Source organism: Vitis riparia, chromosome 6, assembly GCF_004353265.1.
Source record: "Vitis riparia cultivar Riparia Gloire de Montpellier isolate 1030 chromosome 6, EGFV_Vit.rip_1.0, whole genome shotgun sequence".
NCBI lineage: Eukaryota > Viridiplantae > Streptophyta > Magnoliopsida > Vitales > Vitaceae > Vitis > Vitis riparia.
This window is the reverse complement of record NC_048436.1, coordinates 22,320,090-22,345,618: the sequence shown is the minus strand read 5'-3', so window position 1 is coordinate 22,345,618 and position 25,529 is coordinate 22,320,090. Positions and strand designations below refer to the sequence as shown.

The window sequence follows — 25,529 nt, the reverse complement described above, 5'->3', positions numbered from 1 at the left end:
TTCTACCTTTACAAAGAAGATAAACATCAGGTTTGAAGAACAAGATAAGAGGGTAAAATAGTAATTTAGGTTATTTTATATTATCAAATAGGTTTAATGAATCAGAATACCACCTACTTTTAATGAATGCAAATCCGACTCATAAGTTGGATTTGATTTCTGCCGGAATAATTTTTTATTTCATTTCCGTCTTCTTAACATTTATCCAAACATAGGAATGAGGGAGAAAAGGAATGAGATGTCTATTCCCACTCCCTATTCCCGTGTACCAAACACCCCCTTATTGTAATTTCTATTATGGCATACCAATAACATAGAGTGATATTAATACTACGCTTAAAACCTTCAGCTTCTAACTTAAAAGGAGAAAAGGCGAAGGGGGTATCCCAATGGATCCGGATCTTTCAAGGTTTTGAGGGCACCATTTGCCTCCAAATGAAATCAACCCACTGACAGATATACCATAGGCAACAAAGATAAGCACCCCAACAGTGGTAAGAGACCAGAGAAAGGCACATTGATATATACACATGGAACTCTTAACCATCAACCACAAATGAATAAATAAAATTCCAAACAGAGGGTACTGATTATGATTCTACTTCATTCTTATGCCATTGCCCACCAGGATTCGGATTTTGAAAAAAAAAAAATCAACTGCAAGAAAAGAATCACCATTTATGATTTTTTTTCCAGTCCAAATATTTCACAATAAAATGTATGCCCCAAAAAAAAAACAAAGGTAAAACCAAATAAACACAATCCGACCAAAACTGCTGTAAGAATTGCCTCACAAACAATCCTCAGACCTCACCCACTGAAAGAAAGAGAAACTCACAATACCTCACAAGAACCACAATCACCTTCCCCTTTTCCCTTTTCCCTTTTTCCTTTTTTGTTTGGAAGCAAGAACCCACTATATAACACTCGTAATATACACATTCTACAAAAAAAGGGGGGTTCATTTCAATCCTCATTGTTGGCTTTTCATGCTCAAACCAAACGGACAGACGCCAGGTTGTGTAAAACATAATGCAAAAACGAATGATGGGACCATCTTATGGAAAAGAATGGGTAACAAATAATATATATTTATATTTATACTAAACACAAGCCGACTGACCAGACCGGACATAACAGTTCTTCCATGAACAGCAAGAAGCCCTTTTTGTCAGTTGAGAGATGCTAAGATGAGAGGATTGATTGTAATGCAAGCTGCTGCTGGGGCTGCAAGGATGACCAAGTTGAGGCCAAGGTGGAAGGTGGTAGCGTCTGCTGAAGTTGTCTCAGCAAGTTAATCATCCGGCTTATGGTTTGCTCTGTTGCAAGATCCTTACCCGCACATAGAACCTACATTAATGATGAATTTTCATCAATAAAGGAAAGATTTTTCCATCAGTTGTAACATAAAAAGTACCATACTGTATAATGGCAATGTGACTGCTAAATTACAATATTATGCAAGTTAAAACACAATAGTGTAATGGTCATGTGTAGTAGACAAATAGTACAAGCATGAATCTCGTCTAATAAGGATTTAGGTGTGCCATGCATATTAACATCTAGGTAGTGGACAGGACAGATAAGACCCTCGGTAAGATGACCTGAATGATGACCATAGAAGTATACCAGGACACTGATGAATGTCTAACCTCCATGATCCACATTTTAAGATGGATTAAGAGTTTCCTCTTCTAGATTATTGTGAAATAACTAATAACTACAACTCAGTGTCACCACTTGGCTTTCTAATACATCAAATGAAAAAATAACACTTATTGATAGGAAATTGTTCCATTGCTAGCATTATGAAATCTTAAAATTTTTCTGTTCATGCTTTTTCTTATCCCCTTTCCCTTTTTGTTAATGCTCTGCCTTCCAATAGTCATTCTGAAGAATGTGGTCTTCAACCCCATATCCCTCCTCAAACCAACTGAACAGATGTGTACATAGGAAGAAAGATCATCTTTGGAATACCCAATACTACCTAGCTTTTTACTAGCAATGATTGCTGACATATAACACATTTTGGGTTTGAGAGATGAGAATCATACCATGCTCTGATTTATATCTTAATCTCAAAGAACAATCATCGGTGATTAATCAATCCAAAAATAGAGACTAACCTCAGCAAATACTGCAACAATTTGAGGAAGGTATTGATTGTTAGGTCCCAGAAGTTCCCTATCTGACCTGTAGATAAATGAAAAAGACATGCCTCAGCTTAATCTTGTATGGGGGTAGATATACCACACCATAGGAAACAGATGGGAGAATGGATGCATAAAAGTAAAAAACTTTTTAAGTCCTTACATTTCAACCATTGAACAAAGTTGGTCATGAACAACTTTGGCCTCGATCAAATCACCCTTTATTGGCAAGCAACTCAACCAGGCAGGAACAACCTGTCAAATACCGCACAATTTAAGACAGAGGAAAGGCCAACAAAGTTAAATATGGTAGAAAAGAACAAGACTAGCTAATGACGTATACATGGCTTCCTCTAAAGTGATGGCAAGCTTCCATTCATCTAAATAAGACTCCTAAAAGGCCTCAGTTTCTAATATTTAATCTTCTTTCATCTTTTTATTTTTCCCTCTTTCACCTTCATCACCTTTACCTTTTTTTCTGCACAGCTCTACACTTTCAACACTTAATCAGCAGTTGCTTTTTAAATCATTAACCCTAAGTCTCATTTCTATACAATCCTACCTTTGTGAAACCCCAAATTTTCCTTGCGGAACTAAAATTATCCATCCTACAATATAGGGTCAAAGAGCCAAAAGAAATAATTTTTTTTAAGGCCCACAAGCCATCAAAAGTAGGTACCATTCTAAACCTCAGCCAATCCCTCCATAGATCCCCAAAACCAAAACCCTGGCCTGCTGATATTTGATTGTAGGCAGCCTTATTCCTAGAACACACTATAAGGAATGTTCTACACCATCACCACTTCTGCAACATGCACACATTGAATCAACTTGTTGATATTTTCCAATGTTCTGTACTGCCAATTTTTTAGGCAATTTTCTTGGAATACATGAGTAGATGATGACAAAATATAATCAACCTGTGCTTATATATGATATGGTTGAGAAAAGTGAAACTACCTGAGCTGAATCAATACTGTCACGATGAAACTGGCAAATTTTTCCTAGAGCAGAAACAGCATTATCATATGCCATTACATTATCTGGTTGCAGTGCATTAGGATGCCGTATTACGACATTTAGCCTTGAAAGAGCCTCTGAACAAGGCAACTAAGAACTGTTAGTTAAAGGACAATAGCAAAAGAAATTAACTTCCCAACAATGTGCAAGTAGAACATACCTCCAACAAGAGGTTTAAACGCAGCACCCCCGAATTCTGCACAAACACCAAGTCCGTATACAGCTGCCTGAAAATAAAATTCATGTAGGACAGATGAGAATTTCAGCAACTTTAGGGGAAAAACCACTACAATGTAATCATGCAGACCTGCCGAACATCTGAATTATCGTCATTGCAAGCTTCCAAGAGGAAAGGAAGATATGTATCATAATATCTGTTCCAACCACATTTAGAACAATTACATCGGATAAACAGCCAAAACTGCAACCAAAATTACAAAGTAAAAGTCCTAGGGGCATATTCACTTACTTAAGAGCCGCTTCACGACATTGCTCTGCAACATCATCAAAGATGCAGATTGCAATCCTTCTCTCTTCGGCTGTTTTATCTTTGCCCTGGATAAAATCATTTAAAAATGAATGATGCTGCAAGTCAAGCTGCTTCACAGAATTCAACATTGAAAAATTGGAAAAAACAATACACAGCAAAAAGTGGACCAAAAAAAAATGGATTCTCTTGCAACAGAGACTGTCATTAACTTGAACATTTTGCTGATCAAGGGGATTGTAATTCAGTTTCATGCATAACCAGTTAGAATATTTCCTGTGCTTAAGGACCTATGTCAAAAACCAAAAGAAAACAAAAATAATAGGGTGGAATACTATAGGATAAAGTGAATGCTACTTTGATTTCTCCCTCATCTCTCACAATCTAATTATAAATTCAAATGTCCAACTAACCTTATTATAAATTTTACACGTGATAACACTACAGCCAAGTAAAATGGGTTTGAATAAATAAACCACAATCCTAAAAGCTCTCCCTATAATCTTCTACTTCTATCTCCATGTCTTACAAGTTACAACTCTTTGATCACCTCATATACTCTCTTCATTTTTCCATATTCCATGTTGACTGTACATGTGCCACTACTTCTAGTAACAACTAAAGAATATAAGCTTGGCACCCTAATCAAGTTTTGTGTACTTTGGCGTGCCTTAATTTCAGCCTTTTTGTATTTTACCCTTTCATATTTATAAATTTTATTTCGCGTGTGCCTATTAGAAAAAAAAAAAAAAAAAAAGCCTTAGCACAAAGGGAGGGGCAATTTGTAGTAGAACTTACCCACATAGGTGTGAGATATGAAGCTAACTCATCAAAGAATGGCAAGAAAGATGCCTTGAATGTCTTGATCAAAGTTCCCAAAATTTCACCCACCTGGATCAGAAGTTAGTTTGTGAGGCCAAACATAGACATAGTAGAAACTTCCTTGACACACAAACGACAGGCATAAAAGCAAAAAAAAATGCTAATAATATGTTGAATATCATAAACGGTAGAAAGACAAACTTGATCAAAAACTTCTTCTTCTTGCTCATTTTCTTCTTTGAGCAATTCTCCCTCCTCAGCATCAAAGTCCTCAGCTTTGGTCCTCTCTGCTCTCTCTCTTTTTCTACTTGAGCTAGCTGTAATCACCTGTTTTATCTCATCCACAATAGATCTCACTTGGCTTTCATCTAGAATTCGTCCAGATATCTGAAAGAAGAGCAACAAAGTTCATTAGATATAATCATAGACGTCAATCAAATGCAGCTGGGGGAAAACACACAATCAGCAATCAGTAGGAAGCGATACAAGTGAAACATTCAGAAAATTCAAGTTGTGATAAATTATAAAGACCAAAGCTTTATCTCAAGCCAGTTCAAGATCCTGAATTATTTCCCTACTTTTTTGACCCAGAACCTCACATACTAAGAGGAAAAGACGTAGGCCAGTATAAGGAAAAATTAGGTATATTGGTCTCTAACAACTCGAACCATCCTTTTCCAACTGAAAAATAGTTTCATTAAAAACCAAAAGGAGCAATAAGTAGTCCTGGTGAAAAAGAAGTGAGGGTATAGATTATTAGATATACATGGAAATTTCAGTTTTTTATATGGTGAAATCCTAATTATTCACTACAATTATTCTGAACCAATATTCCTAAAGCAACCAAACATATGCTTTCTCTTAGTAGGCCTCAACGCCTCAAACACATCATATTGGGGGTGCTTGAGGGTGTGCTAAATGATTTGACACAAGGGATACAGCTACTCTAACACATTGCTACCCTGAGAATATTAGAAAAACTCCAAATTAATTATTTGTAATTCAGAATGAACTCAGAGAGACACAGCAGGCTATAATCATATACAATTAAGTTTGTGATCCAAAAATAGGCATATCGTTTTATCCCCATTATAAGCTATGACAAACCTGCAAGCATTCATTTAGTGCATCTAGCATACTTGCGCATATTTCTGTATCAGGTTCCTGCAATCCAATTCCAAACCAGATACTTCATCAGGAAAAAAAATACACAGCATAACATGGAGAAAATCTGGCACATAATGCATTAGAAAATAACAACCACCAATCACCTTATGCAAAGCTTCCACCAAAGCTGGTATTATATAGTCAGACAATTGCTTAACATATGACTCATTACGACCTTGAGCTAGACCTTTCTCCACAGCTAATTTTGCTGAACGCAGTAGCTCTGGCATGGCTGGAAACAGAAATAATCGTTTCACATTGAGAAAACTTGGAAAATTCCCAATAATTTTGGGGGGGAAAAGAACAAGAAGTTTGTACCAGAAACAGCAGCTTTCCTAACTTCTTCGTGGAAATAAAATTTGAGAAGTGGAACTAAAGTTGGAGCAACCTGCACCACAAATGAATACGGTCAATGGCATTTTCATTTATGTTTTATGATAAGAAGCCTAAAAGGAGAAAATCCATATATGATGCATCATGACCAACCTGATCAATCCATGGAAAGAACCCTTCCTTCAACTCATCGGCATAGCAACATAGCATGTTGCAAGCGGTGGCTTTCTCCTCCAGGACACTAGTCTTGATCCCTATTCGTTTATCCCCAAGAGTAATGGTCTCCATACTGCAATGAACAAAAAAACTGTTAGCAAAATCCCAAATATCCTTCAGCAACAATGATCCTATGGCTAAACAACACTCTATTGCCCTTGCTCTAGATAGTAACATTGATAACAATAAAACGTCTTAATTAAATGGCGATGATAGTGGGGTGAAAATTCATTTTTAAAGGAAAAGGATATTAAATGAAAGCTATGATAGAAAGCCAGGAGAAAGCACTCTTTTTTATAGAATTATGTTAATCAAATTAAACAAGACCTTAGCAAGAATGGGCAATGGAAAAACTTGATATAAAGGAGTGCTCTGAGTTGTCAAGCACAGGCAGGCATGAACACTCACAGCAAGTGTCTGCATTGCAAGTCATGACTGAGGTTGTCTTCTTTCACCGATGAGAGAGAAAATACTTGATGATTTGAATCTTAAATTGACTTTAATTTAAGAGTTTCCTACTCTACAAGTACTCAACATTCTTGAACTTCCAGTTGATATCAAATGAACTGCAGGAAAGAAAAAAAAAAAAACAAACCTTTCATCATCAGATTCTTCGATTTCATTGTCTGAATCAGCAGATGTAATGGTTACATCAGGTTTAAGTTGAGCAGATTGAAGCAAAGGGGGCATGACAACACTCATGTAAGGGAGGAAGTCTTGTCCCAGGCACTTGCAGAGTCTGGCCCAAGCCTGCAGCAATAATTAAATATTCATCACACAAAGAAGTGAAACAAGTGGAAGATATAAAAGTGATCCACACATTATAATTCACAAGCATACTTGTAGCATGTAGCTTGTTGTTGGGTCATCTGTCTCCATTTGAGATCCTTGCAATGACATAAGTACTTCCATAACCTTGCATGATAAAGCAGAACAAAGATAAAATCCGAGTCAAAAGAGTGAAAATTCTCTTGCTGTCTTGTAAACCAAAAGGCATGGCAAAATAAAAAGATATTCCATTGATCTAGCATTAAACCAATAGGTTGTGAAGTTCAGATTTTGAAATCGCAACCCACAATGGAAAAACAAATATGTAATTAGAACCATTACATTCTAACAAGTTCAAATGGAAAAATCAAACTGGGGGAAGAATCTAAGGGGGGAAATGATTCAAAGATCAAGAGATTTCATCCCCATGAATAAAAACAATCAAATAGACACCAACACAGGCATAAATACATATATAAATATATACATATATGTATATATATATATATAATTAAAATGAAAATTTGAGATGCAACTTACCTGCTTTGCATCATCCCTGAACTTATCTTTTCCAACAGCCATGCCAACCAAACTGATGCACTCCATGGCTTTGGCACGAAGCATGCGGTTAGACTTGTCAGTTGCATTCATCAATATTGCTTTTAGATAAGGCATAACTGCATCATAGTATTTTTGGAAATGTTCCTATTGATACTCAAAAGTGTTAGGCCGCTCATTTATAAGAAAACCATAATGGAAGCATATTTTAAAATATATAATACCTGAGATGAATCAGCAACAGATGCTAAAGCAGTCAAGGCCCCCTCTTGCACCATTTGTTTTCCATTCTGGATAACAACATAATATAATATTAAGGATAAAGATGTTATCCACAGGGTTTACATTACTGCATCTACTTGAATGTTTGTATTGTGGAAATGGTGGTGATTCTTCTCTTGTCATACCTGTAGAAGTACTAGTAATTTGCCAACAATTCCATCTAAATATGGCGTTAAAATATCTGGAGTGCAGTTCTCACTGAAGTTGAGCACAGCTGAAGCAGCATGTGCCTGTAGAAATTCGAACAACAATGGAAAACCATTATTAACTATCATTCAAAGTAAAGAACGAGAAAATTAAAAATAAAATAATCTTGAGCACTGAGCCACTGAAGCAAAATGCAATTGTTTGTTCAACAAAAAATGTAGCCAATTGACTGAAGGTTTAACATGCACACAAAATAATGTTAAGTATAAAGCAGGGTGTGGGGTCAGGAAGAAAACCACTTATGTCAAAAGAAAAAAGAACCGTATAATTTTTTTCCAATGTAAATATCAAAAACTATTTAAAAAAAAAAATCCTTTACAGTCAGAAGTTTGCTGTAGAATTCTATATAAATATTTGACTACAAATCTAATAACTCAGAAGATGGATATTTAGCACATATTTGAAAGTCAATACATAAACCAATATTTAAGAGACATATAGAAAACAAAATATGGGGCAGAAAGACTAAATTGGCAGCCAAATCTTTTATAATAAAGAAAATGGAAAACAGATCTAGAAGAGATCAGAACACGAATATGTGGTTCATTCCTTGTTAAGGGGGAGCGGAATGCAAGGACTCCTTCGAAAGTGGGCTGACATGAGGAGTGTAGGAAGAGATTGTTACGACGGACCACTTTATGAAGAAAGATCATTGTTGCCCGTGCAACCTCAACAAGGAATTGTCCAACGAGATCCTAATTCATTGTGGTAAAACTAGTATTCCCTCTACAATCTCATGGATGATCCCTTGGCTGGTGAAGATGGTTTTAATTAGTTGGTAGGGAGTTTCTTGGGCAAGAAGAGTAAAAGGGAGTGGAGAACAGCCTCCTTGTCTTGGAGCATATTGCATGAGTGGAGTTACAAAATCTGTAAGAATTGAACCCTTAAGATTAAGCTGTGAAAGAGTCTTTTCTCAGATCTTTGTTCGAGGCATCCTTCAGGGTCATTATCCATCTTTCATTCATTGTTTAGTGAGGAGTTAGATAGGCCTTTTATCTTCTTTTCTAGCAATTTGACACCCTTTTATAATTCCCGTGTTCATGGTGTACTTCCCTTTTTGCTAGGCGCCTTCTAATAAAATTTTATTTTCCTATTAACAAAAAAGTCACAGCTACAACCAAAATCTCTAGCAACCAATTCCCTAATGAATGACCTACCTAATTCTATGTAATTTATTTGATAAAGTCATATTGGTTCTAACATGTTCAATCACCATGGCAATCCAACCTGTAGTTTGATATATTAAGGCATAAAACAAATTTATGATGCAATTAACTAGATCTTCAAAAAAGGAAATAATGAATAAATAAATAAACAAAAAAGTTACTTCCAGCATAACATGCACTCCATGATTGGCAAACCAACAAGGTATCATTCTCCATCAAAGTAAAATACAATCAGGTAATTCTGAAAGAAACAAGACTATGCAGTTTCTAACAATCATATTGTCTACTACTAAATTGTTAACATTCTAGAACAATAAAATTTAGCCATTCAAATTTCCCACTTTGTTTCCTTTAATATTTTCTCTAAAGACAATGTATTAAAAAAAAAAAAGTTGATTCAAAACTTCATAAAAATAAATAATTTACTCAAGAAAAGGAGCTAAAATCTATCACTCTAAAAGCCCAAAAATACAATTTTAAATCCCCATCAAGTGCTGTCCATCTTTTTTCCTCTCTACCGCAGTAACCATAGCATTCATGGTTGTCAACTAGTAAAACATATCATGTATCTAATAAGTCTTTTTGGAATGTTAGAAACTAGATAGGAGAAAAAAATATTTCACATATAAAATGTGCAGCACCTTTTATCAACTATTTCACACATGAAAATATTTCACACATACATACAAAAATTGGCCAATCAATATATCAAAAGGATACTATAAGCGTGTAAAAGCACCTTTTATCAACTCATTTTTAATACAAGAGGGAAGAAAAATGAAAGGTACCCAGAGGATACCCACAAAAAACAAATAAAGAAAGAAAATTACATTTAATGGAAACCTCAAAAAGACTTGAAATCCTTCCAAAATTGTGTCCAAAAAAATATCTTCCATGTAAAGAAAGATATGGAACAAAATAAAATTGGATTTGAAGCTTCTTGGAGAGAACTATTTGAAAACTTACGATATAAAGGGAGGGAAAACCTAAAAGAAAAGGGACGGTTTGGATTATCTTGTGCAAACGTGTCATGTTATATCACATGATATGAAATAATATATAGCACGATATTTTATATCGTGCAATACAGCCTACATTTCCTATTGATTTGACAGGAATAGATACATCTTGCATGATACAAGTATACAACCCTCCACCCTTTGCAATGTGATATCATCCATTAATCAATTAGGCCTTTGGCAGTCCTCTTGATTTGCAAATGCTTCCAACACCCCGACAAAAAGAACTTAAACCCAAAATAAAGATATCTTTTTCTCCATAAATTCTGAACAGACCATGTTCCAAAAATTTAAAGAGGAAAAAAATTCAAACCCGCTATCGTTCAAAACTAAAGCATAATGTTCCAACAACTCAATCAAATACATCCATACCACGATTCCCACATGCTGTTTTTTCCCACTATGATCTTCTGTTATAAAATAATCCATATGGCAATTACATTTCCCTTTAGGTTTCTCACCTCATAAAGAGCATAATCAGTTATTGCCACAATTCATCTCATGGAATTGGATGTAAAACGCATAAGTTATGTTGTGTTAACAAGATTTAACAAATACGTAAAGAGATTTGAAAAGGACCACCAGCATACCTGATAAGAAATACCTACTTATTCTGATGGCAAAAAATTCAAATATTGGAAAGCAACCACAGTCCAGTAAACTAAACTATAAAGAACCTATTCACTACTCTTGGGGGCATTTCCTATTTTAGTTCTAAGTGCCGAAATATCCAGACTCCTAGATGGACAAAATCACCCATTACAGATAATAAAACTAGAAAAGCATATTGTCTATGAGAAAAAAGCTATAAAGATTGATCCAAACATAAAAATTATAACTATGTTTACAAAATTCAAAAAGAGAAAAATATAAGCAACTCAGCATCTAGAAGGCATAATGTAGCCATTGAACAAACAAACAAATAAGATAACGACGTAATAGTTTGCATCCATGAGAACAAGATAAAATTTGTTGCCCGTTAAAATATAGCAAGATAACATTCGTAACTGGTTAAGATATAGACAAAAACACGCATAAAAAATTACGAACCTGCACCCGTGGATTCTGGAAGTCATCCATAGATGCAGCTAGAGCTGGAAGCACTCGTTGATGGTACTGAACTTGCAAATCTGGGCCCAAGTCTGTGGACAGTTGCCCAATGGCATTAATAGCTGCCCATCGGACACGAGGATGAGGATCTTGGAATGTATTCAAAACCATTGTCACCACTTGCTCCAAATTTTTTATCATTACCTGAAAATAAAATAGAGCCAGAATGAATAACTACAGTAGCATGTAGGGACTACTATGATTTCTTTCTAATAAATACAAACAAACAAGCAACACAGACAAACTAACAACCTATATACTAACAACCCATATTAACAGTGTATTCCCATTATTGTTTCCTTTCATTTCAAAACAAATTGACCACCTTTCAACCCATACTCCAAAATGTTAAATATTCACCTTCCTTAGTGTGGGAAGCATGTGTTTTTAACAAAGGTAGTAAATAAATTTCCTTAATGAAAATAGGGTTAAATACTTCACAACCAAACTCAATTACCATAATTATGCTAAATTCCGGATAAACTCCACCAAGTGAGCAGTTAGAATACAAGAAAATCCTATGAGATTTTAATAAAAGCACTTTGGAAAAAAAGCACAATTTAAGAGAAAAGAACAACTCCAAGAAAATCCTATGAGATTTTAATCAAAGTACTTCTGAAAAGAAGAAGAAGAAGAAGAAGAAGAAGAAAGAAAGCAAAATTAAAAAGAAAAGAACAATTCCAATACCTTTGAACAGCCCTCTGCGATCTGAGCAAGAGCAATCAGAGCTGCATGGTGCTTTTGCCACTCCGGCGCAGCCAAATATGCCGGCAAAAGCTCTGAAGCAACAGGTACAATCGTATTCCCACCCAATGAAATAGCTAACCTATCCAAACACTCTTGCCCAACACTGTAATTACTGCTCTCACCCGCATCCTCGTCCTCGCTATCCGCACTATGCCACGCTGGATCATCCTCAATATCCAACAGCATCTTCATCAATATAGCAAAAAGCCTACTTATAAACTGCGGCAACTTCCTCATCATCCCAGGTGCGCGCTCCCTCGCCTCCGCCAGAGTTATCACGAACTCCACCGCCAAATGCCGCGTCCCCTCCTCCAGGCTCTCAGCCTCCGCAATCTGTAACATAGACCCCACCACATCCACCAACTGCCGTCTCAGAAACCGCGGCTCCGTCCCGGCCAATTCGATCAACAACTCGAGCGCCTCTTGCGCCGTCGCCTCCTGCCCACAATTCAACGCCTCTGTTAGCGTGCGCATCATCGCCGGCAACAAGTCCTGAAACCGATCCCGGTCCGCCGAACTCGACAAGCACTGAATGAAATTAATCGCAGCGCTCAAGGCCGCTATTTTCACATCGGAGCTCGACGACGACGTCAGACTCTGCAAAAACACCGAGTGCAGATGCTTAATATGAGGAACTAGGGTTTCCCCGATGTACTGCGCCAACTGCGCGAAAATCAAGAACGCCGCCTCCTGAAGCTTCGCCGAATCGGAGGTCACGCACTGAAACATAAACGGCAACAGCTCCGGCCACCCGTTCTCCGGCAGAATCGACGACGCCAACTCCGAAACGGTGTCGCACAGCTTCTTCGAAATACTCTTCGCATCCTCCCGCTGAATACACCCTAACAAAATTGATTTCAGCGATGACTGAGTGGACGCACTGAGCCGCGGCCAGAGGTAGGAATCATCCCGAGTCAGTTGCTTTCTGAGGAGAATCGCGGCCATGGCTCGAGCCTCGATGTGAGGAGAGAACTGAAGAAGATGGGCGAGTTTCAAAGACAGCGAGTTTGGATCGGACTGTTTGCAGAGATTGAAAAGGAGTTCGGCGTGGGAGCGCTGGTCATTGGAGGTGGACATGAGGTGGGAGATTAGGGTTTCGAAGGGCCCTGGATCGGGGCCGAGGATAGCGGCTAGTTGAGCTTGCTGGAGTTGAGTCGACTCGGGATCCATGGCTGCGAGTTAGGGTTTTCGATGCCTCCGGCGCAGAGAAAGAGAGGCAGAGGGAGAGAGAGGAGAGGAGAATAGAAGAAGGAGAGGAGAACAGAAGAGAGAGATGAAGGGCGTGTTTGGGGGGTTTAATAAGGGAGTGTTTGGAGAGTGGGGCTTATTAGGGCAACAGAGCTTGAGTGGATCATTAGCTGTAAATTACATATCAATACGATAATCCAATTTCCATTCTAGAAAGAATACATCAATTTTTGCCAATAATTTTTAAAAATATTCCTTAACTATAATTCAAATATAGAAAATAATTTTGTTCCATGTTCTCCACTCACATATTCAAATGCCATCTTCATTTTCATTTGTTTTCAATAACACCTTCATAAAATATCCATTTACATTTTTACAAATTATTTTTCGAAATCATTTTTACAAAGTGTTTTTATTCTCTTTATAAATAAAATTTTATTTTAGAATGTTTTGAATTATTCCTCGAAACACTTTTTAAAATGAGAAAAAAGAATTGCAAACACCTTAAATTTATTTTTTTAAAATAAATTCTAAAAAAAAAAAAGTTATTGACAAAGACACAAGGATGATAAATCTTAAGCTAATATGATAATTAATCATTATGTGCAAAAAATAATTGTGTGCTCATATTTCTCCAAAAGAGGCCAAAAGCATGTATTATAGTTAAGATAATTACAGTCTTACCCTTATAAGATAAGAACTTACCTCGATCATCATTTTTCCCATAGAGCTTCTTGAAAATATAGTTTATATTATTGAAAGTACGTATATTAGGAAGGTCCACTAAATATATTTCTTTTGTTTTCTAATTCTATATTTCAAATAACATTATTATTACTTTAGCGACCCGTTGTTAGGGTCCCGTTTGGATTTTTTTTCGTTCAAGTTTGTTATGTTGAAAAAATGAAGGTTATGTTTGATTTCAAAAAATTTGAGGAAAAATGCTGGATAATTAAATTAGATGAGAAAATTAAAAAGATTTTTTTTTTAAATAATGAAAATAAATTTAAAGACAGTAAATTATTTTTATATGATGTTTTAAACTCGTTTTACTTATTTTAATTTTTATTAAATAATTTAGAAATATATAGGGTCTGTTTGGATGTTGTTTTTTAAAACCGTTCTGGAAAACAGTTTTTAATAATAGTTTTTTGTGTTTTGAAGAAAAAAAAATTGTGTTTAAAAACTGAATTTAAAAAAATAGTTTTTGCTAACAAGCCTGTAAATAAAATAAATAGGACATGAAAATAAATGCAAGTAAGGTGAAGTTTGAAGATGGTCACTTTCCCATGGATTCCCAAAAAGATGGTGTCATATTTGTGTTGAACAATATATCTTATCAACCAATGTGATTTGACCAATAAATGTTCACTTCATCTCTTAAAAATAGTACGACCATTCCAATTTTGAGAAAAGTCTCTACTCAATATTACTACCTTATTTACATATTACTACCCTTACTTTCTGTCGTCTCTCATTTTCTTCAAAATTGAGAAAAAAATCACCTGTAAAACCCTTTTAGTAAGCAACTCGTTTTCTTTCTCTTCCATATTCTTAAGTAAGTTTTTTGTTTTTCTTAAATAAAACAACTCAAGAAAAATCAAAACCGGGAAAAATCAGAGATTTTTTTTTTCTTTCTCATTCCCCACTTTTCTCAACATCCAAACAAGAAAAAAAAAAACTAACAACACATAATAAAAAAAAAAAAAAAAAACTTAGATCTCATTCCAATAACACAACTGAGAAACGAGAAGAAAAAAACATGAAAAACAGTTGTTACCTTATAACTTTTTTTTGTTCAGTAAATAGTAAAAAAATGGGGACAATAACATTTTTTTGTTTTATAAAAAGTGACATATCGAGCGGAGAACAAGAAAAATAAAAACAAAATTTTCAACCAAAAAAGTTTTTAGTGTTTTTTGTTTTTAAGAACATAAAATAGTTATTGGAAACACCAACCAAACAGACCCATAAGTTTTCGGCTATTTTTAATTATATTTGATTTTTTCTCTATTTTTTTATGATAAAATTATGAGAAAATCATGTTTATTTATTTATTTTTCCCTACATTATTACGCTTGGGGAACCAAATATAATTCAAGAGAAATTGTGATAAAAAATAAGGAAATTGACAAAAAAATTGAAGGAAACAAAAAAATAATAATAATAAATTGTTTTTATTTGTTTTTTGAAACTAGTTTAATTTATTTTTTTATCTTTTGTATGGAGATTGTATACTTTTAAAATGCATATATTTTTAATTAGTTTTAATTATATTTAATTTTCTTAATATATAATTTTCACATAAATCAAGTATGATAAATTATTTTTTCTTTCAGTTATATTTGATTCTCTACAAAATTGAAGAAAAATACAAGGGATATAAAATAGAAAGTAAAGTGAAATGAAAGGAAAAAATAAATAAATTTACAATAAATAAATTGTTTTTATATATTATTTAAAATTTATTTCACTTATTTTAATTATTCAATATAATTATGAAATAATTAAAAAATATATTAGTTTTCAGCTAATTTTTATTATATTTGATTTTCTTTAATATTTTTTTAAAATATAATATAAAAAAAAAACAAAAAAACATTTTTCTTAATTTTCCCCGTTTTATTGCTACCTTTGGGGACCAAACATGCCTTTGACATTTTTTTAATTGTTATTTAATACTTTCTTAAAAGCACATATAGCAAAAAGAACAAAATTAACATTGAAAATATTTAATTAAACATTGAATAACTTATTGCATAATTTAAACATATTTAAAATATATAGAAATTAGGTAAGAAAAAAAAAGTTATTGAATAAATTTTTGTTATATAAAATATCATAAGAAAAATAATTTTTATAAACACTTTCCAAATAAAACCTTAAACTCTATTTGTTAATCATTTTAAAAAATAATTGTTTGTTATCTAATATATATATATATGTATGTATATTTGATGACTTAAAAAAAAAATACGATGTTTTTTTAATTATTTTTAGTTATTCTCACTTACTTTTAAAGTTATTTTAAAAAATAAATATATAAATATAAATATAAATAACACACTACATATAAAAATTATTTTAAAAATATAAAAAATAAATTAAAAACATTTCAAATTTTCATATGAGCATTTGTTTTATAAAAACACTGTATGACAATTTTAAAAAATTAACTTGTTTTAATGTTTGAATTTTGTTAGAATACAACTTTTGATCTGGTCAAAAGAAGAGAATAAACATTTGTTTGTAAGAGGTATCAACTAATGTAAAAAGACATAAAGGTTTAATTAATTTTAGTTATATTTGATATTTTTTATAATATAAAAAATTATTTTCACTAACCGTTGTTTTTCTTTTCTCACTGCACATATCCTAAAACAAATATTTGGAGAAAGAATTAAACACGCCACAGCCAGCTCCCCGTCCTCTTCCTTCTTCCTTCTTCTTCTTCTTCTTTCTCTTTTCCACTCCCTTCCACGGCCACGCACCTCCTCTCGGATTCGGCGCCATAAGCCGTAGTCGGCACCAATACCGATATCTTCACCTCATCGCGACACCTCCACTACCAGTCGCTCTCTCCGTCACTGCCCAACCCATTGTCCCATCTCCACGCGGCACCACAGCTGGCGACAGCCACCAGACCCACGCCGCCACCTCCACCTCTCCTTGTTGTCTCAGAAATCGGCAGCGTCGTCATTCCCCACGAGCAACGCAGTCGCGCCACGGATCATACTTCCACGCCACACCGACGACAGTCGCTTCATCGCCACTGCCTCTTCCTCCTCCCGTGGTCCACCATGCGTCGCTTCTCCGCACCATCTCCTCCATGACCACTCCTCACCTTCATCCGATCATCCATCCATGGCCGCTACTAGTAGCGTATCCTACAACCTCATCGTCGACAGCCCATGCTAGTTATGCCACCACTATTCTGTTCATATTATTATTCTGCGAGAAAATGTGTAAGATGTTTTTGATCGTTACACAGCACGTGTTCGGTTGTGCTTAGATCCATTATTTTGGGCCTGGGCCTTTATCTCTTTTATTATTTTCATTATTTCGATTGCTTTAAGCTCACTATCACTGCAATTTGGGCTTCATTGCTTTGGGCTTGCTTTGGAGAATGATGCATTTGGGCTTTTGTTTGGAGCTTGGATGATCCAAGGGTTAAATTTGGATGAAGGATATAAAAGGAGCCGTCTCTAGGGTTCGAGTGGGGATGCCGGGACGGCTCTCACTCACTCCTCTCTAATTTTCCCGTTCTCCTTTTTTTTAGGATCACTGTATATATATTTTCTTTTCTTTTCTCTGAGGCACTGTAAGTAATTTATAATTTTGAAGGGAAGGGGGAGTGTTTGTTGGGAAGCTGTTTCTTTGAGAGAGAAACTGCAGCATTGGAGAATTGGAGAGCTAAAACTCGAGAACCGGATTTACAGATATTAGACTCCCCTTCTGGTCATTTGGTATTCTTTCTAACCCTTTGCCTTTTATTTTAATTTTATTAATAATTTATTTATATTTTCTGTCATCAAATTTGAAAATATGAACTTTTGATGAATTTGAAAATTTGATTAATAATAACCTTTTGATGAAGAATGCTTTCCAGTCTCCACCAACTTTGCTTCCACTCCTTCTCGTGCCCGAATCGACTAATTTTCAAACCAATTTTCCGTAGGCTTTTAGCTTATTCCTCAAGAATCAATCTCAGCTTCACAACTTAGGTGTTGGTACATCAAATGGTTCAACAAACAGTCCATCAAGCCTTGAAATTGGTAGCTCTTCTCATAATCCCTGTTTACATTCTTTGCAGCATCATCGTTCTTCTAGTATTTCACCTACTACTCAATCTGGTTTGCCTCCTTTAGTCAGTCAATCAGAGCCACAAAATCTTCCCTTCGAACCACAAAATTTTACATTACTGTAACCTGATTATTCATTTCAGTCGACTTCTTCTTCACCTATAGAACCACTTTCTAAATGTTTACTTGCTTCTAAATTTGTTGTTTTAACTCATGTCATGCATACTCGTTCAAAATTTGGTATTTTCAAAGCAAAAGCTTATCCTGCCACCATTTCTGTGTGTAAATCAAATTCCATGGAGCCATCATTTATAAATCAGGCTTTACTTGATTCTAAGTAGAAAGAAGCAATGGTTGAGGAATGCAAAGCTCTTACGAATAGTAACTTATGGTCTTTGGTGCCATATCAAGAGGGTATGCATGTAGTAGGCAACCAATGAGTTTTTTAGAATGAAGTATAAACCTTATGGGACTATTCAGAGGTGCAAGGCACATTTGGATGCTAAGGGTTTTCTACTAACACAAATTGATGTGAAAATGCTTTTCTAGTACTCTTCAAAAATCAAATTCATTAATTTTATATAGCTTGCTTTCTCGCTGTTGCAGAATAGGAAGATGCTATAATTGAGAATTCAGGGAAGAGATGTATCAAAGCTCATTTCTTACTAATGATGTAATGATACAAGCACTCTCTCCTTTTTCTGTTTAGCCATGATAGACTCCTTTATGCATATCGTTTTGAAACACCAAAAAGGAATAGAGGCTTATTTGAGATTTGTCCTAACTACCAACCACCTTGAATTAAACCCTACCATTGAGCTTATAGAGTATAAGAAATAAATTTTCATTTTGGTAGTTATAGTAGAATTGAGGTTGAGGAAAGTTCAAGACTGCCTCCCTCCTCATTGAATCTTCTGACCATTGCTTCTATATTAGGATAGGAGTAGGAGTGAGTGCTTCAGGTGGATAAGCTTCAATGCTCTCAACTTGGTTTGGATCGTTTGAACTTTGAACATGTTTGGATCTTTTTCAAGGAATCTCATGGCCCCTTTCTTCAATTTCTCACACTGAATTATGTGATATCAAATAAAAAATAAAAATATTTTAGTGATGCTATAAAAACAGAGAACCAAGAAGAAATTGCACTCTAAACGACATGGTTTTTATTTTCTCTGTTTCTTCCCTTCCCACGTCCTAGTCGAAATGCTGGTTTTTTTTTTATAACATCATTTTGACCTCTTCCCCTCTAGTTGAAACAATGTCATTCCATTGTCGGATAAGGGAAATAGAATTGGATTCCCATCCCTCCTTCTGGCACTTGAAAATTTTGAAACCCTAAGCCAATTGGGGTGAGTTTCTTATTTTCTGAATCCACTATATCATTATTTTCTCTCAGTCCCTTAGTGTCCAAACAAAGCTCAACAAGTGTTTTCCTAAAAATTGATGCTTTTGGCGTGTCCTGCTGCCTTCAAAGCAGAAGGAACACTTCCAAAATAGCCACCAATAACATCCATTCAGCTACAAGGCCATAATTTGCTCGATTTCTTTGAAGGCGCACAGCTATTTGATGCTTGACCCTTTTATTTGAACTTTTTTGGGGGTTAGATTTTGATGTGTTTATTTTTTATTCTGTTGGAAGTTCGTCAGTGAGCCTGTGATCTCTTCAAAGTTTGGTAGGGTTTCTATGATTAAGAATTGAGATTAGGCGCTTTTTCTCAGGAATTTTTTTTTTCTTTGGCGGTTGGTTAAATTTCTGAGATTGGGTTTGGATTCTCCATTAAACCAAAATTACTCATAAATTGTAGGGTATGGCTTCGACCAACTGAATTTGGGTAAAATTAATTAGGTTAAGCAACAAAGGCTAAGGTGGAATGGATTACTGTAAACCATGGATTTTTGTAATCCTTTGTTTCTTCAAACTTTGACCTCCCTTGTTTTCTCAGAAATCGCTCTCAGAAATCTAAAAGTTTCATAAAGAAAAACGGTGAATGGAAGCATTTTGCTGAGATATGGTGTTGCAGACTAGTGGAAGGAATTAAAGGAGACTGGAAATGCTGAACAGGTTTTCTAGACGGTTGTTCTGCACTGCCTCTCCTCGACCGTGGCTTTTCGTGGGCTTGGGCAACCCTGGGGATAAATACAAAGGAACAAGACACAATGTCAGATACAATTTATATATCTGTGAAAATTCTCAAATCAATGTGTTAGTAATAGTTAACTTTAAAATCCCCTTTTGTCTCGCTCAATGTAGGTGGGGTTTGAGATGATCAATGCCTTTGCTGAATCACTAGGGATTCCAATGGACACAGTTCATTGCAAAGCAATCTTTGGACAAGGTCTGTCAGCTTCATTCCACTCATGCTCTTCATAAATATTCCAGTACATTGTTGCATTTATCATTAAATTTTGTTTATTTATGTCTCAGGTTTTGTTGGCGATGTTCCTGTTTTCCTCGCAAAGCCTCAGACTTACATGAATTTGAGTGGTGAATCAGTAAGTTACCGAAACATTTCCTCATAATCTCTGGAGTTTTGATCTCTAAAGTTTTAATTACTTTCCTCCCAGGAAAGTTTCTGCTATTGTCAATGGTTATTTTATCTGGCTGTATGATTCAATTTGACTACCATTCAACTGTTTTAAAATGACGAGAAATATATTCACATAACTGGGACTTGTTATTCCATTATCTTAGTGTCCCACTATCAGCAACAAGGGCAAGGTACATAATTGCAAATTAGGTACCTTTTAAGGCTTATTTTTTTATCACTAAAATAAAGAGCTTCATAATACTTTTATGTTTCTGATAGGTAAAATAGAGATCACTCTGATAGTTTTAGTGTACTGAGAAAATATACATGGTATAAACTGAGGGTGTGGGTAAATGCTTAGGAAGATGGAAGAGATGGGTGGTGGCATAGTTTCACTGCACTTAAACTTGTTTCATGTATGTTATTGTAGTTTTCTTTTATTCACAGAGATTGAGACTCTTTGTAAACCATTACTTTTCTATCCATTTGATTATGCTTGATAATAACATGCTATATTTTATGGTTTAAATTGTTTAGTCACATGATTTGAAGTATTGGCTGATTCTATGACATTTATGGCAGGATTGATGGATCTTTAGGTAATAAAAATCTAGATTTAGATGAACTGTCTCAAACATATGATGATACTTTGACAGTTCACAATTTGTATCACTAGTACTATCAGCTGATACATAATCGAAACATTGCATGATGAAACAATACTTGGTGTTAGTTTGACTTGTTATTTTCAAAAAATTAATTGATTCTCCTACCTATGAAATTAAATAAAATTGATAACAACAGAAGTATAAGACCTCACATAGAGATGGATGTGATGCAACACCTTTTATTTGTTTTCAGTTAACTGTAGAATTGGCCACTAGCTGCTCTACAGCATCTATTTCTTTGATTATATTTCTTATTTATAGAGGAACATCAATAAGTCATCCGAAACTTTATGTTGTTTGATTTTAATGCTAAGTTTTGAAGATTGTAATGCAGATAAATTTTATAGAAAATTTAGTGTCCTTATTAGGATATTAGTTTATTATTCAACAAATTTCTATAACATGATGCTATAATTTTGTTTTTCTTCATCTAACTCCAGGCTGGCCCACTTGCAGCTTATTATAAGCTACCTCTTAATCGTGTGGTTGTGGTAATTTCTCAATTGACTAATAGTGTTTCCTTTCTGTTTTCTTTTTAATTGCTTCTATTATTATTTAACTTAAATTTTGTGGATGTAGTTTCATGATGACATGAGCTTGCCATGTGGGGTGCTCCGTCTTCACCACAAAGGAGGCCATGGAAACCACAATGGGTATGAAGAAAGATGCTTTGCATACTTAATTATAGAACTACTGAAACGACAATACTTTATTGAGCTTTTATTTTCCTATTACATGCAAAAAAAAATTTTATTGTGACGAAGAGGCACTTGATGTGCATGTGCTTGTGTGCTTTCTGTTCTGGAAATGCATGCTTGAGTTCGCTTGTATGCCATCAAGTGGATGATTTAAGGTTCAGCTTAGGGTTTAGAAATGGATTTGAAATTGGGATGCTTTTCAGTTGTTTGGTTGTTTCAAGTTTCAACCCTAAATCTTGGCATGTAGGCCTGGTTCCCAATCTCGTTTTTTCAAGTTGCTTAGTGTCTCAAATGCTCGAATCCTGGTTTCAACTATGATTGAAATGGTATCCTCATGGGTGGAAACTGAATTTCTTCCCTTTTCTCTATAAATATTGGAACTCAATTTTCATTTCTCATTTATTTTACATAGATAAAATTTATCTTTACTGTATCTGTGTGGGTAACTATTAGAACATGGAGGAATGTCATCAAGCTAGATGGATTTTACTTTTCCATGAATTAGCATCTGAAATGGTTGCATCACCAGTCTTATCAATTAATATGGGTCAGTATGGTTATCATCAAGTACAGTGAGCATATTGGGTAAACTATTAGAATGTGTAGGATTCTGATCAAAGAAGACGGATTTTACTTTTACATGAATTAGTGTTAGAAATGGTTGCCTCATCAGTTTTATCAATTAATATGGGTAAAATAACTCACTATGATCAGCTTAAATTTTCACATCCAAAGGTCATCAAGAACGATTATCATGTTAGGCTGGGCCTTGTGCTTTTTTATGAAACTTCTTGTGGAACTCTGAATTTTTCTGTTTTATGGTGCATTGATGTTTGATGGAATAAGATAGCTCATAAGCCCTTTGATTTGTGACTTACGGGCTCAACTTATATCAGGATGATCTCAAGTGCTCAACTATTTGACATGCTACATCCAAATGTAGTCTGTTTCTCTGCTGAGCTTTGTTTTGAAAAGGGTGAAATACAAAAGATCTTTGGAGTCTAATCTTATTCTTTAAGCCAGATTTGGTACAGGATTTGAGGAATAGAATGTGGGCTTGTGTTGTTGGCTGTTAATGGATGAAACATGTTCCTATGATACTTGTATGGGTGCTTAAATTTAATTGTTTATGGAAGTTAATGTTCATAAAAATGGTCTTAAAGCACGGCTCCTATTTGTTTGCATTTGTAGGAGTGAGTTTAAAAAGACTTGCAGAGGCATATAGGAACATGTATGTTTATAAAAAACAAGAAATGAGATGATAGAAGGGGAAGAAACATGCAAGGAGGTAGAAGACTGCATTAAAGAAAATAAAACTAGTGCCAAAATCCACCAATCCTTGTCCCATCTTTGTGCAAGGACGTTGACAAAGTCTTGGGGTCCTGTATGCTGATCTAAAAACTGAATGGATTGGAACACTAGTCTCAATACCCAAATGTTTTATAAAAGACATCTTTTAATAATGTCTAATGTGATGAAAAATGCGAATGTACACAAGCCTTAACTCATTTTCCTAATTTGGAAACCGGGTGATCAAACAATATTTAGTACCTTAGGTTCACTGGGGGTATTCAAAGGGCACCAATAGGCAAAGAGGAGATTGAAAACAATTCCACTTGACTCTCAGATACAAAGCTATCTTAGAGGAAATAAATGGATCCAACAGGTTCACACTTCCAAATTGACACTTCATTTTCTTCTTGAATTAGCATAGAAATCCTTAAACTTTTGTATGTAATAAAACAAATTAAGAATATTTATTTACTTTGTGCTTGTCTACGAAGAGAGTTGGGTTATGTTGAGAACAAGGGTTGTTTGTGTGATTTTGCATCTGATTTTACTCATTTTGCTGTAACAGGTTGAAGAGCGTGATTTATCATTTTCGAGGGAACAGAGAATTTCCTCGGCTAAGAATTGGTTGGTCTGAAATCCCAAATCCATATGCAATGTTCTTCCACTCCTTCAAATAAACTTTTTCCATTTACTAAATATCAACATCCTCTCATTAGGTATTGGAAAGCCTCCTGGTCAAATGGATCCCAAAGCATTCTTGCTCCAGAAGTTCAGTGCAACAGCTCGAGAACGAGTAAGTTTATATGACTTTTAATCAAACAAAAAAAGGGAAAAGGAAAAAACCTATATTCCAACATGAATCCCATCTTGTTATCCAATTCTACTATGATTTTGCATGGTTGTATGCTCTTTGTTGTGCTTTTTTGAGGGCAGCTTCTTTCTTTTTTCCTCGTTTCGTAAAAACTATAACAGTATTCCTTGTGTTTCTTAAGATTGATGCTGCTTTACAAGAAGGGGTTGGTGTACTGAAGCTCCTTACATCAAAGGGATTGACAGAGAGTGCAAGATGCTTCAACACAGAGCAAAAGTACAAGCATATAAGAGTGCAGAACATGCAGACATAACATCTTCAAGCGTTCTTTTCTGTAAATTTATCCACAAAGCATGTGATTTTTTTTTTCTTTTTTCGTAAATGAGTGTTTGGATTCTTTATATCTCATGTCAAGAATGAAAATATTCATGATATTTTCGATATTTCCATCGAAATACACCTAATTTAGGGTTAGGAATATTGAAAGAGGGGCTAATATTTGACTACCCTCCTTTTCTAATTTTATATGGAATTTTGAATATGATACAAGATGAAACCCAAACAATTTCTTATTTATGGTATGTTGCAGGAAGAAATCCAAATATTTGATCATGCTGAATCAATGCAAATTCTTGCAAAACAATTAATTATTTTTATATTTATTTTTTGTCTTCAAAAAATTTAAGTTAGGCAAGCCACCGGGCCCACCTCCATTGCCAGATTGGACCTGCTGGTGAATATGAGACAGCAGTCACCATTTCCAGGGATGTTGCCCAAAGAATTGGTAACTTTTTGACTACTTGCTTGTGTCGCCTTCCTATTTCAAATGATAATTATCACTAGAAACATATGACAAATACTTAGGTCTTATTAAGTTTGGTTAAGGAAACCTCAAATTGCATAGTAGATAAATATTTTTAATTTTATAAAAAATATTATATAATTAAAAGAACGAATATATATTTTTCCATATTATGTTTTCTTTTCATACATAAAATAGAAATTTCAAGGTGCCAAAGAAAAAGTATATTTTCCCATAATTGTGGTGATGTTGTGGAGAAGTGGGCCCACCCAAATAAATTTTGTAACCACAGTCTGAATATGGGCCCGGCCCATAAAATCCAGAAACGAGAGATAAAAACCATAAACCTAAAACGTTGGGTTTTTATCCAGTGTGTGAAGTACAGCAGCCCCCCACTGCACAATCCTATCTAGACATGTGCTCTTGTGGGTCCCACTCATCACTACCTATGATTGAGCTCCCTTCACACGCCCACGCGCAACTCCAGACCGTGTCCCCACTCTCCATTTTTTACACTCAACATTATTCTAACATTTTTGGGTAATTATTATTTATTTTAAAAATGTATTTCAAAATCCAATTTTAACCCATTCAAAACAAATCATTCAAACAACAATTTCAAAATTAAAATTAATAGATAAATTATTTTGGAATTTTAATTACTGTAATAAATTATTTCATATT

At 34.8% G+C, this 25,529-nt stretch overlaps 2 protein-coding genes across 3 annotated transcripts; one reads left to right on the top strand and one right to left on the bottom strand.

The window, feature by feature from the left end:
- Positions 1 to 653: 653 nt before the first annotated feature.
- On the bottom strand, positions 654 to 13,327 carry LOC117916015 (importin-5). The gene is made up of 20 exons (XM_034831812.1): positions 11,993 to 13,327; positions 11,246 to 11,449; positions 7,929 to 8,033; positions 7,746 to 7,811; positions 7,504 to 7,668; positions 7,036 to 7,110; positions 6,791 to 6,945; positions 6,133 to 6,268; positions 5,965 to 6,034; positions 5,751 to 5,878; positions 5,587 to 5,643; positions 4,681 to 4,866; positions 4,456 to 4,548; positions 3,640 to 3,725; positions 3,478 to 3,544; positions 3,331 to 3,397; positions 3,111 to 3,247; positions 2,314 to 2,405; positions 2,127 to 2,193; positions 654 to 1,350 (listed from the first exon to the last, which is right to left on the bottom strand). The coding sequence occupies exons 1-20, from the start codon at positions 13,220 to 13,222 to the stop codon at positions 1,186 to 1,188; spliced, it is 3,351 nt and encodes a 1,116-aa protein (XP_034687703.1). The 5' UTR covers positions 13,223 to 13,327; the 3' UTR covers positions 654 to 1,185.
- Positions 13,328 to 17,465: 4,138 nt separating this feature from the next.
- LOC117917152 (peptidyl-tRNA hydrolase, mitochondrial) lies at positions 17,466 to 24,592 on the top strand. 2 transcript variants are annotated; one of them, XM_034833403.1, is made up of 10 exons: positions 17,466 to 17,709; positions 18,652 to 18,718; positions 19,989 to 20,204; positions 20,297 to 20,381; positions 20,471 to 20,538; positions 21,682 to 21,732; positions 21,821 to 21,894; positions 23,798 to 23,856; positions 23,949 to 24,025; positions 24,225 to 24,592. In XM_034833403.1, the coding sequence occupies exons 3-10, from the start codon at positions 20,097 to 20,099 to the stop codon at positions 24,354 to 24,356; spliced, it is 654 nt and encodes a 217-aa protein (XP_034689294.1). In that variant the 5' UTR covers positions 17,466 to 17,709; positions 18,652 to 18,718; positions 19,989 to 20,096; the 3' UTR covers positions 24,357 to 24,592. The 2 variants fall into 2 exon arrangements, with proteins under 2 accessions (XP_034689294.1, XP_034689293.1); XM_034833402.1 differs by lacking the exon at positions 18,652 to 18,718.
- Positions 24,593 to 25,529: the final 937 nt, after the last annotated feature.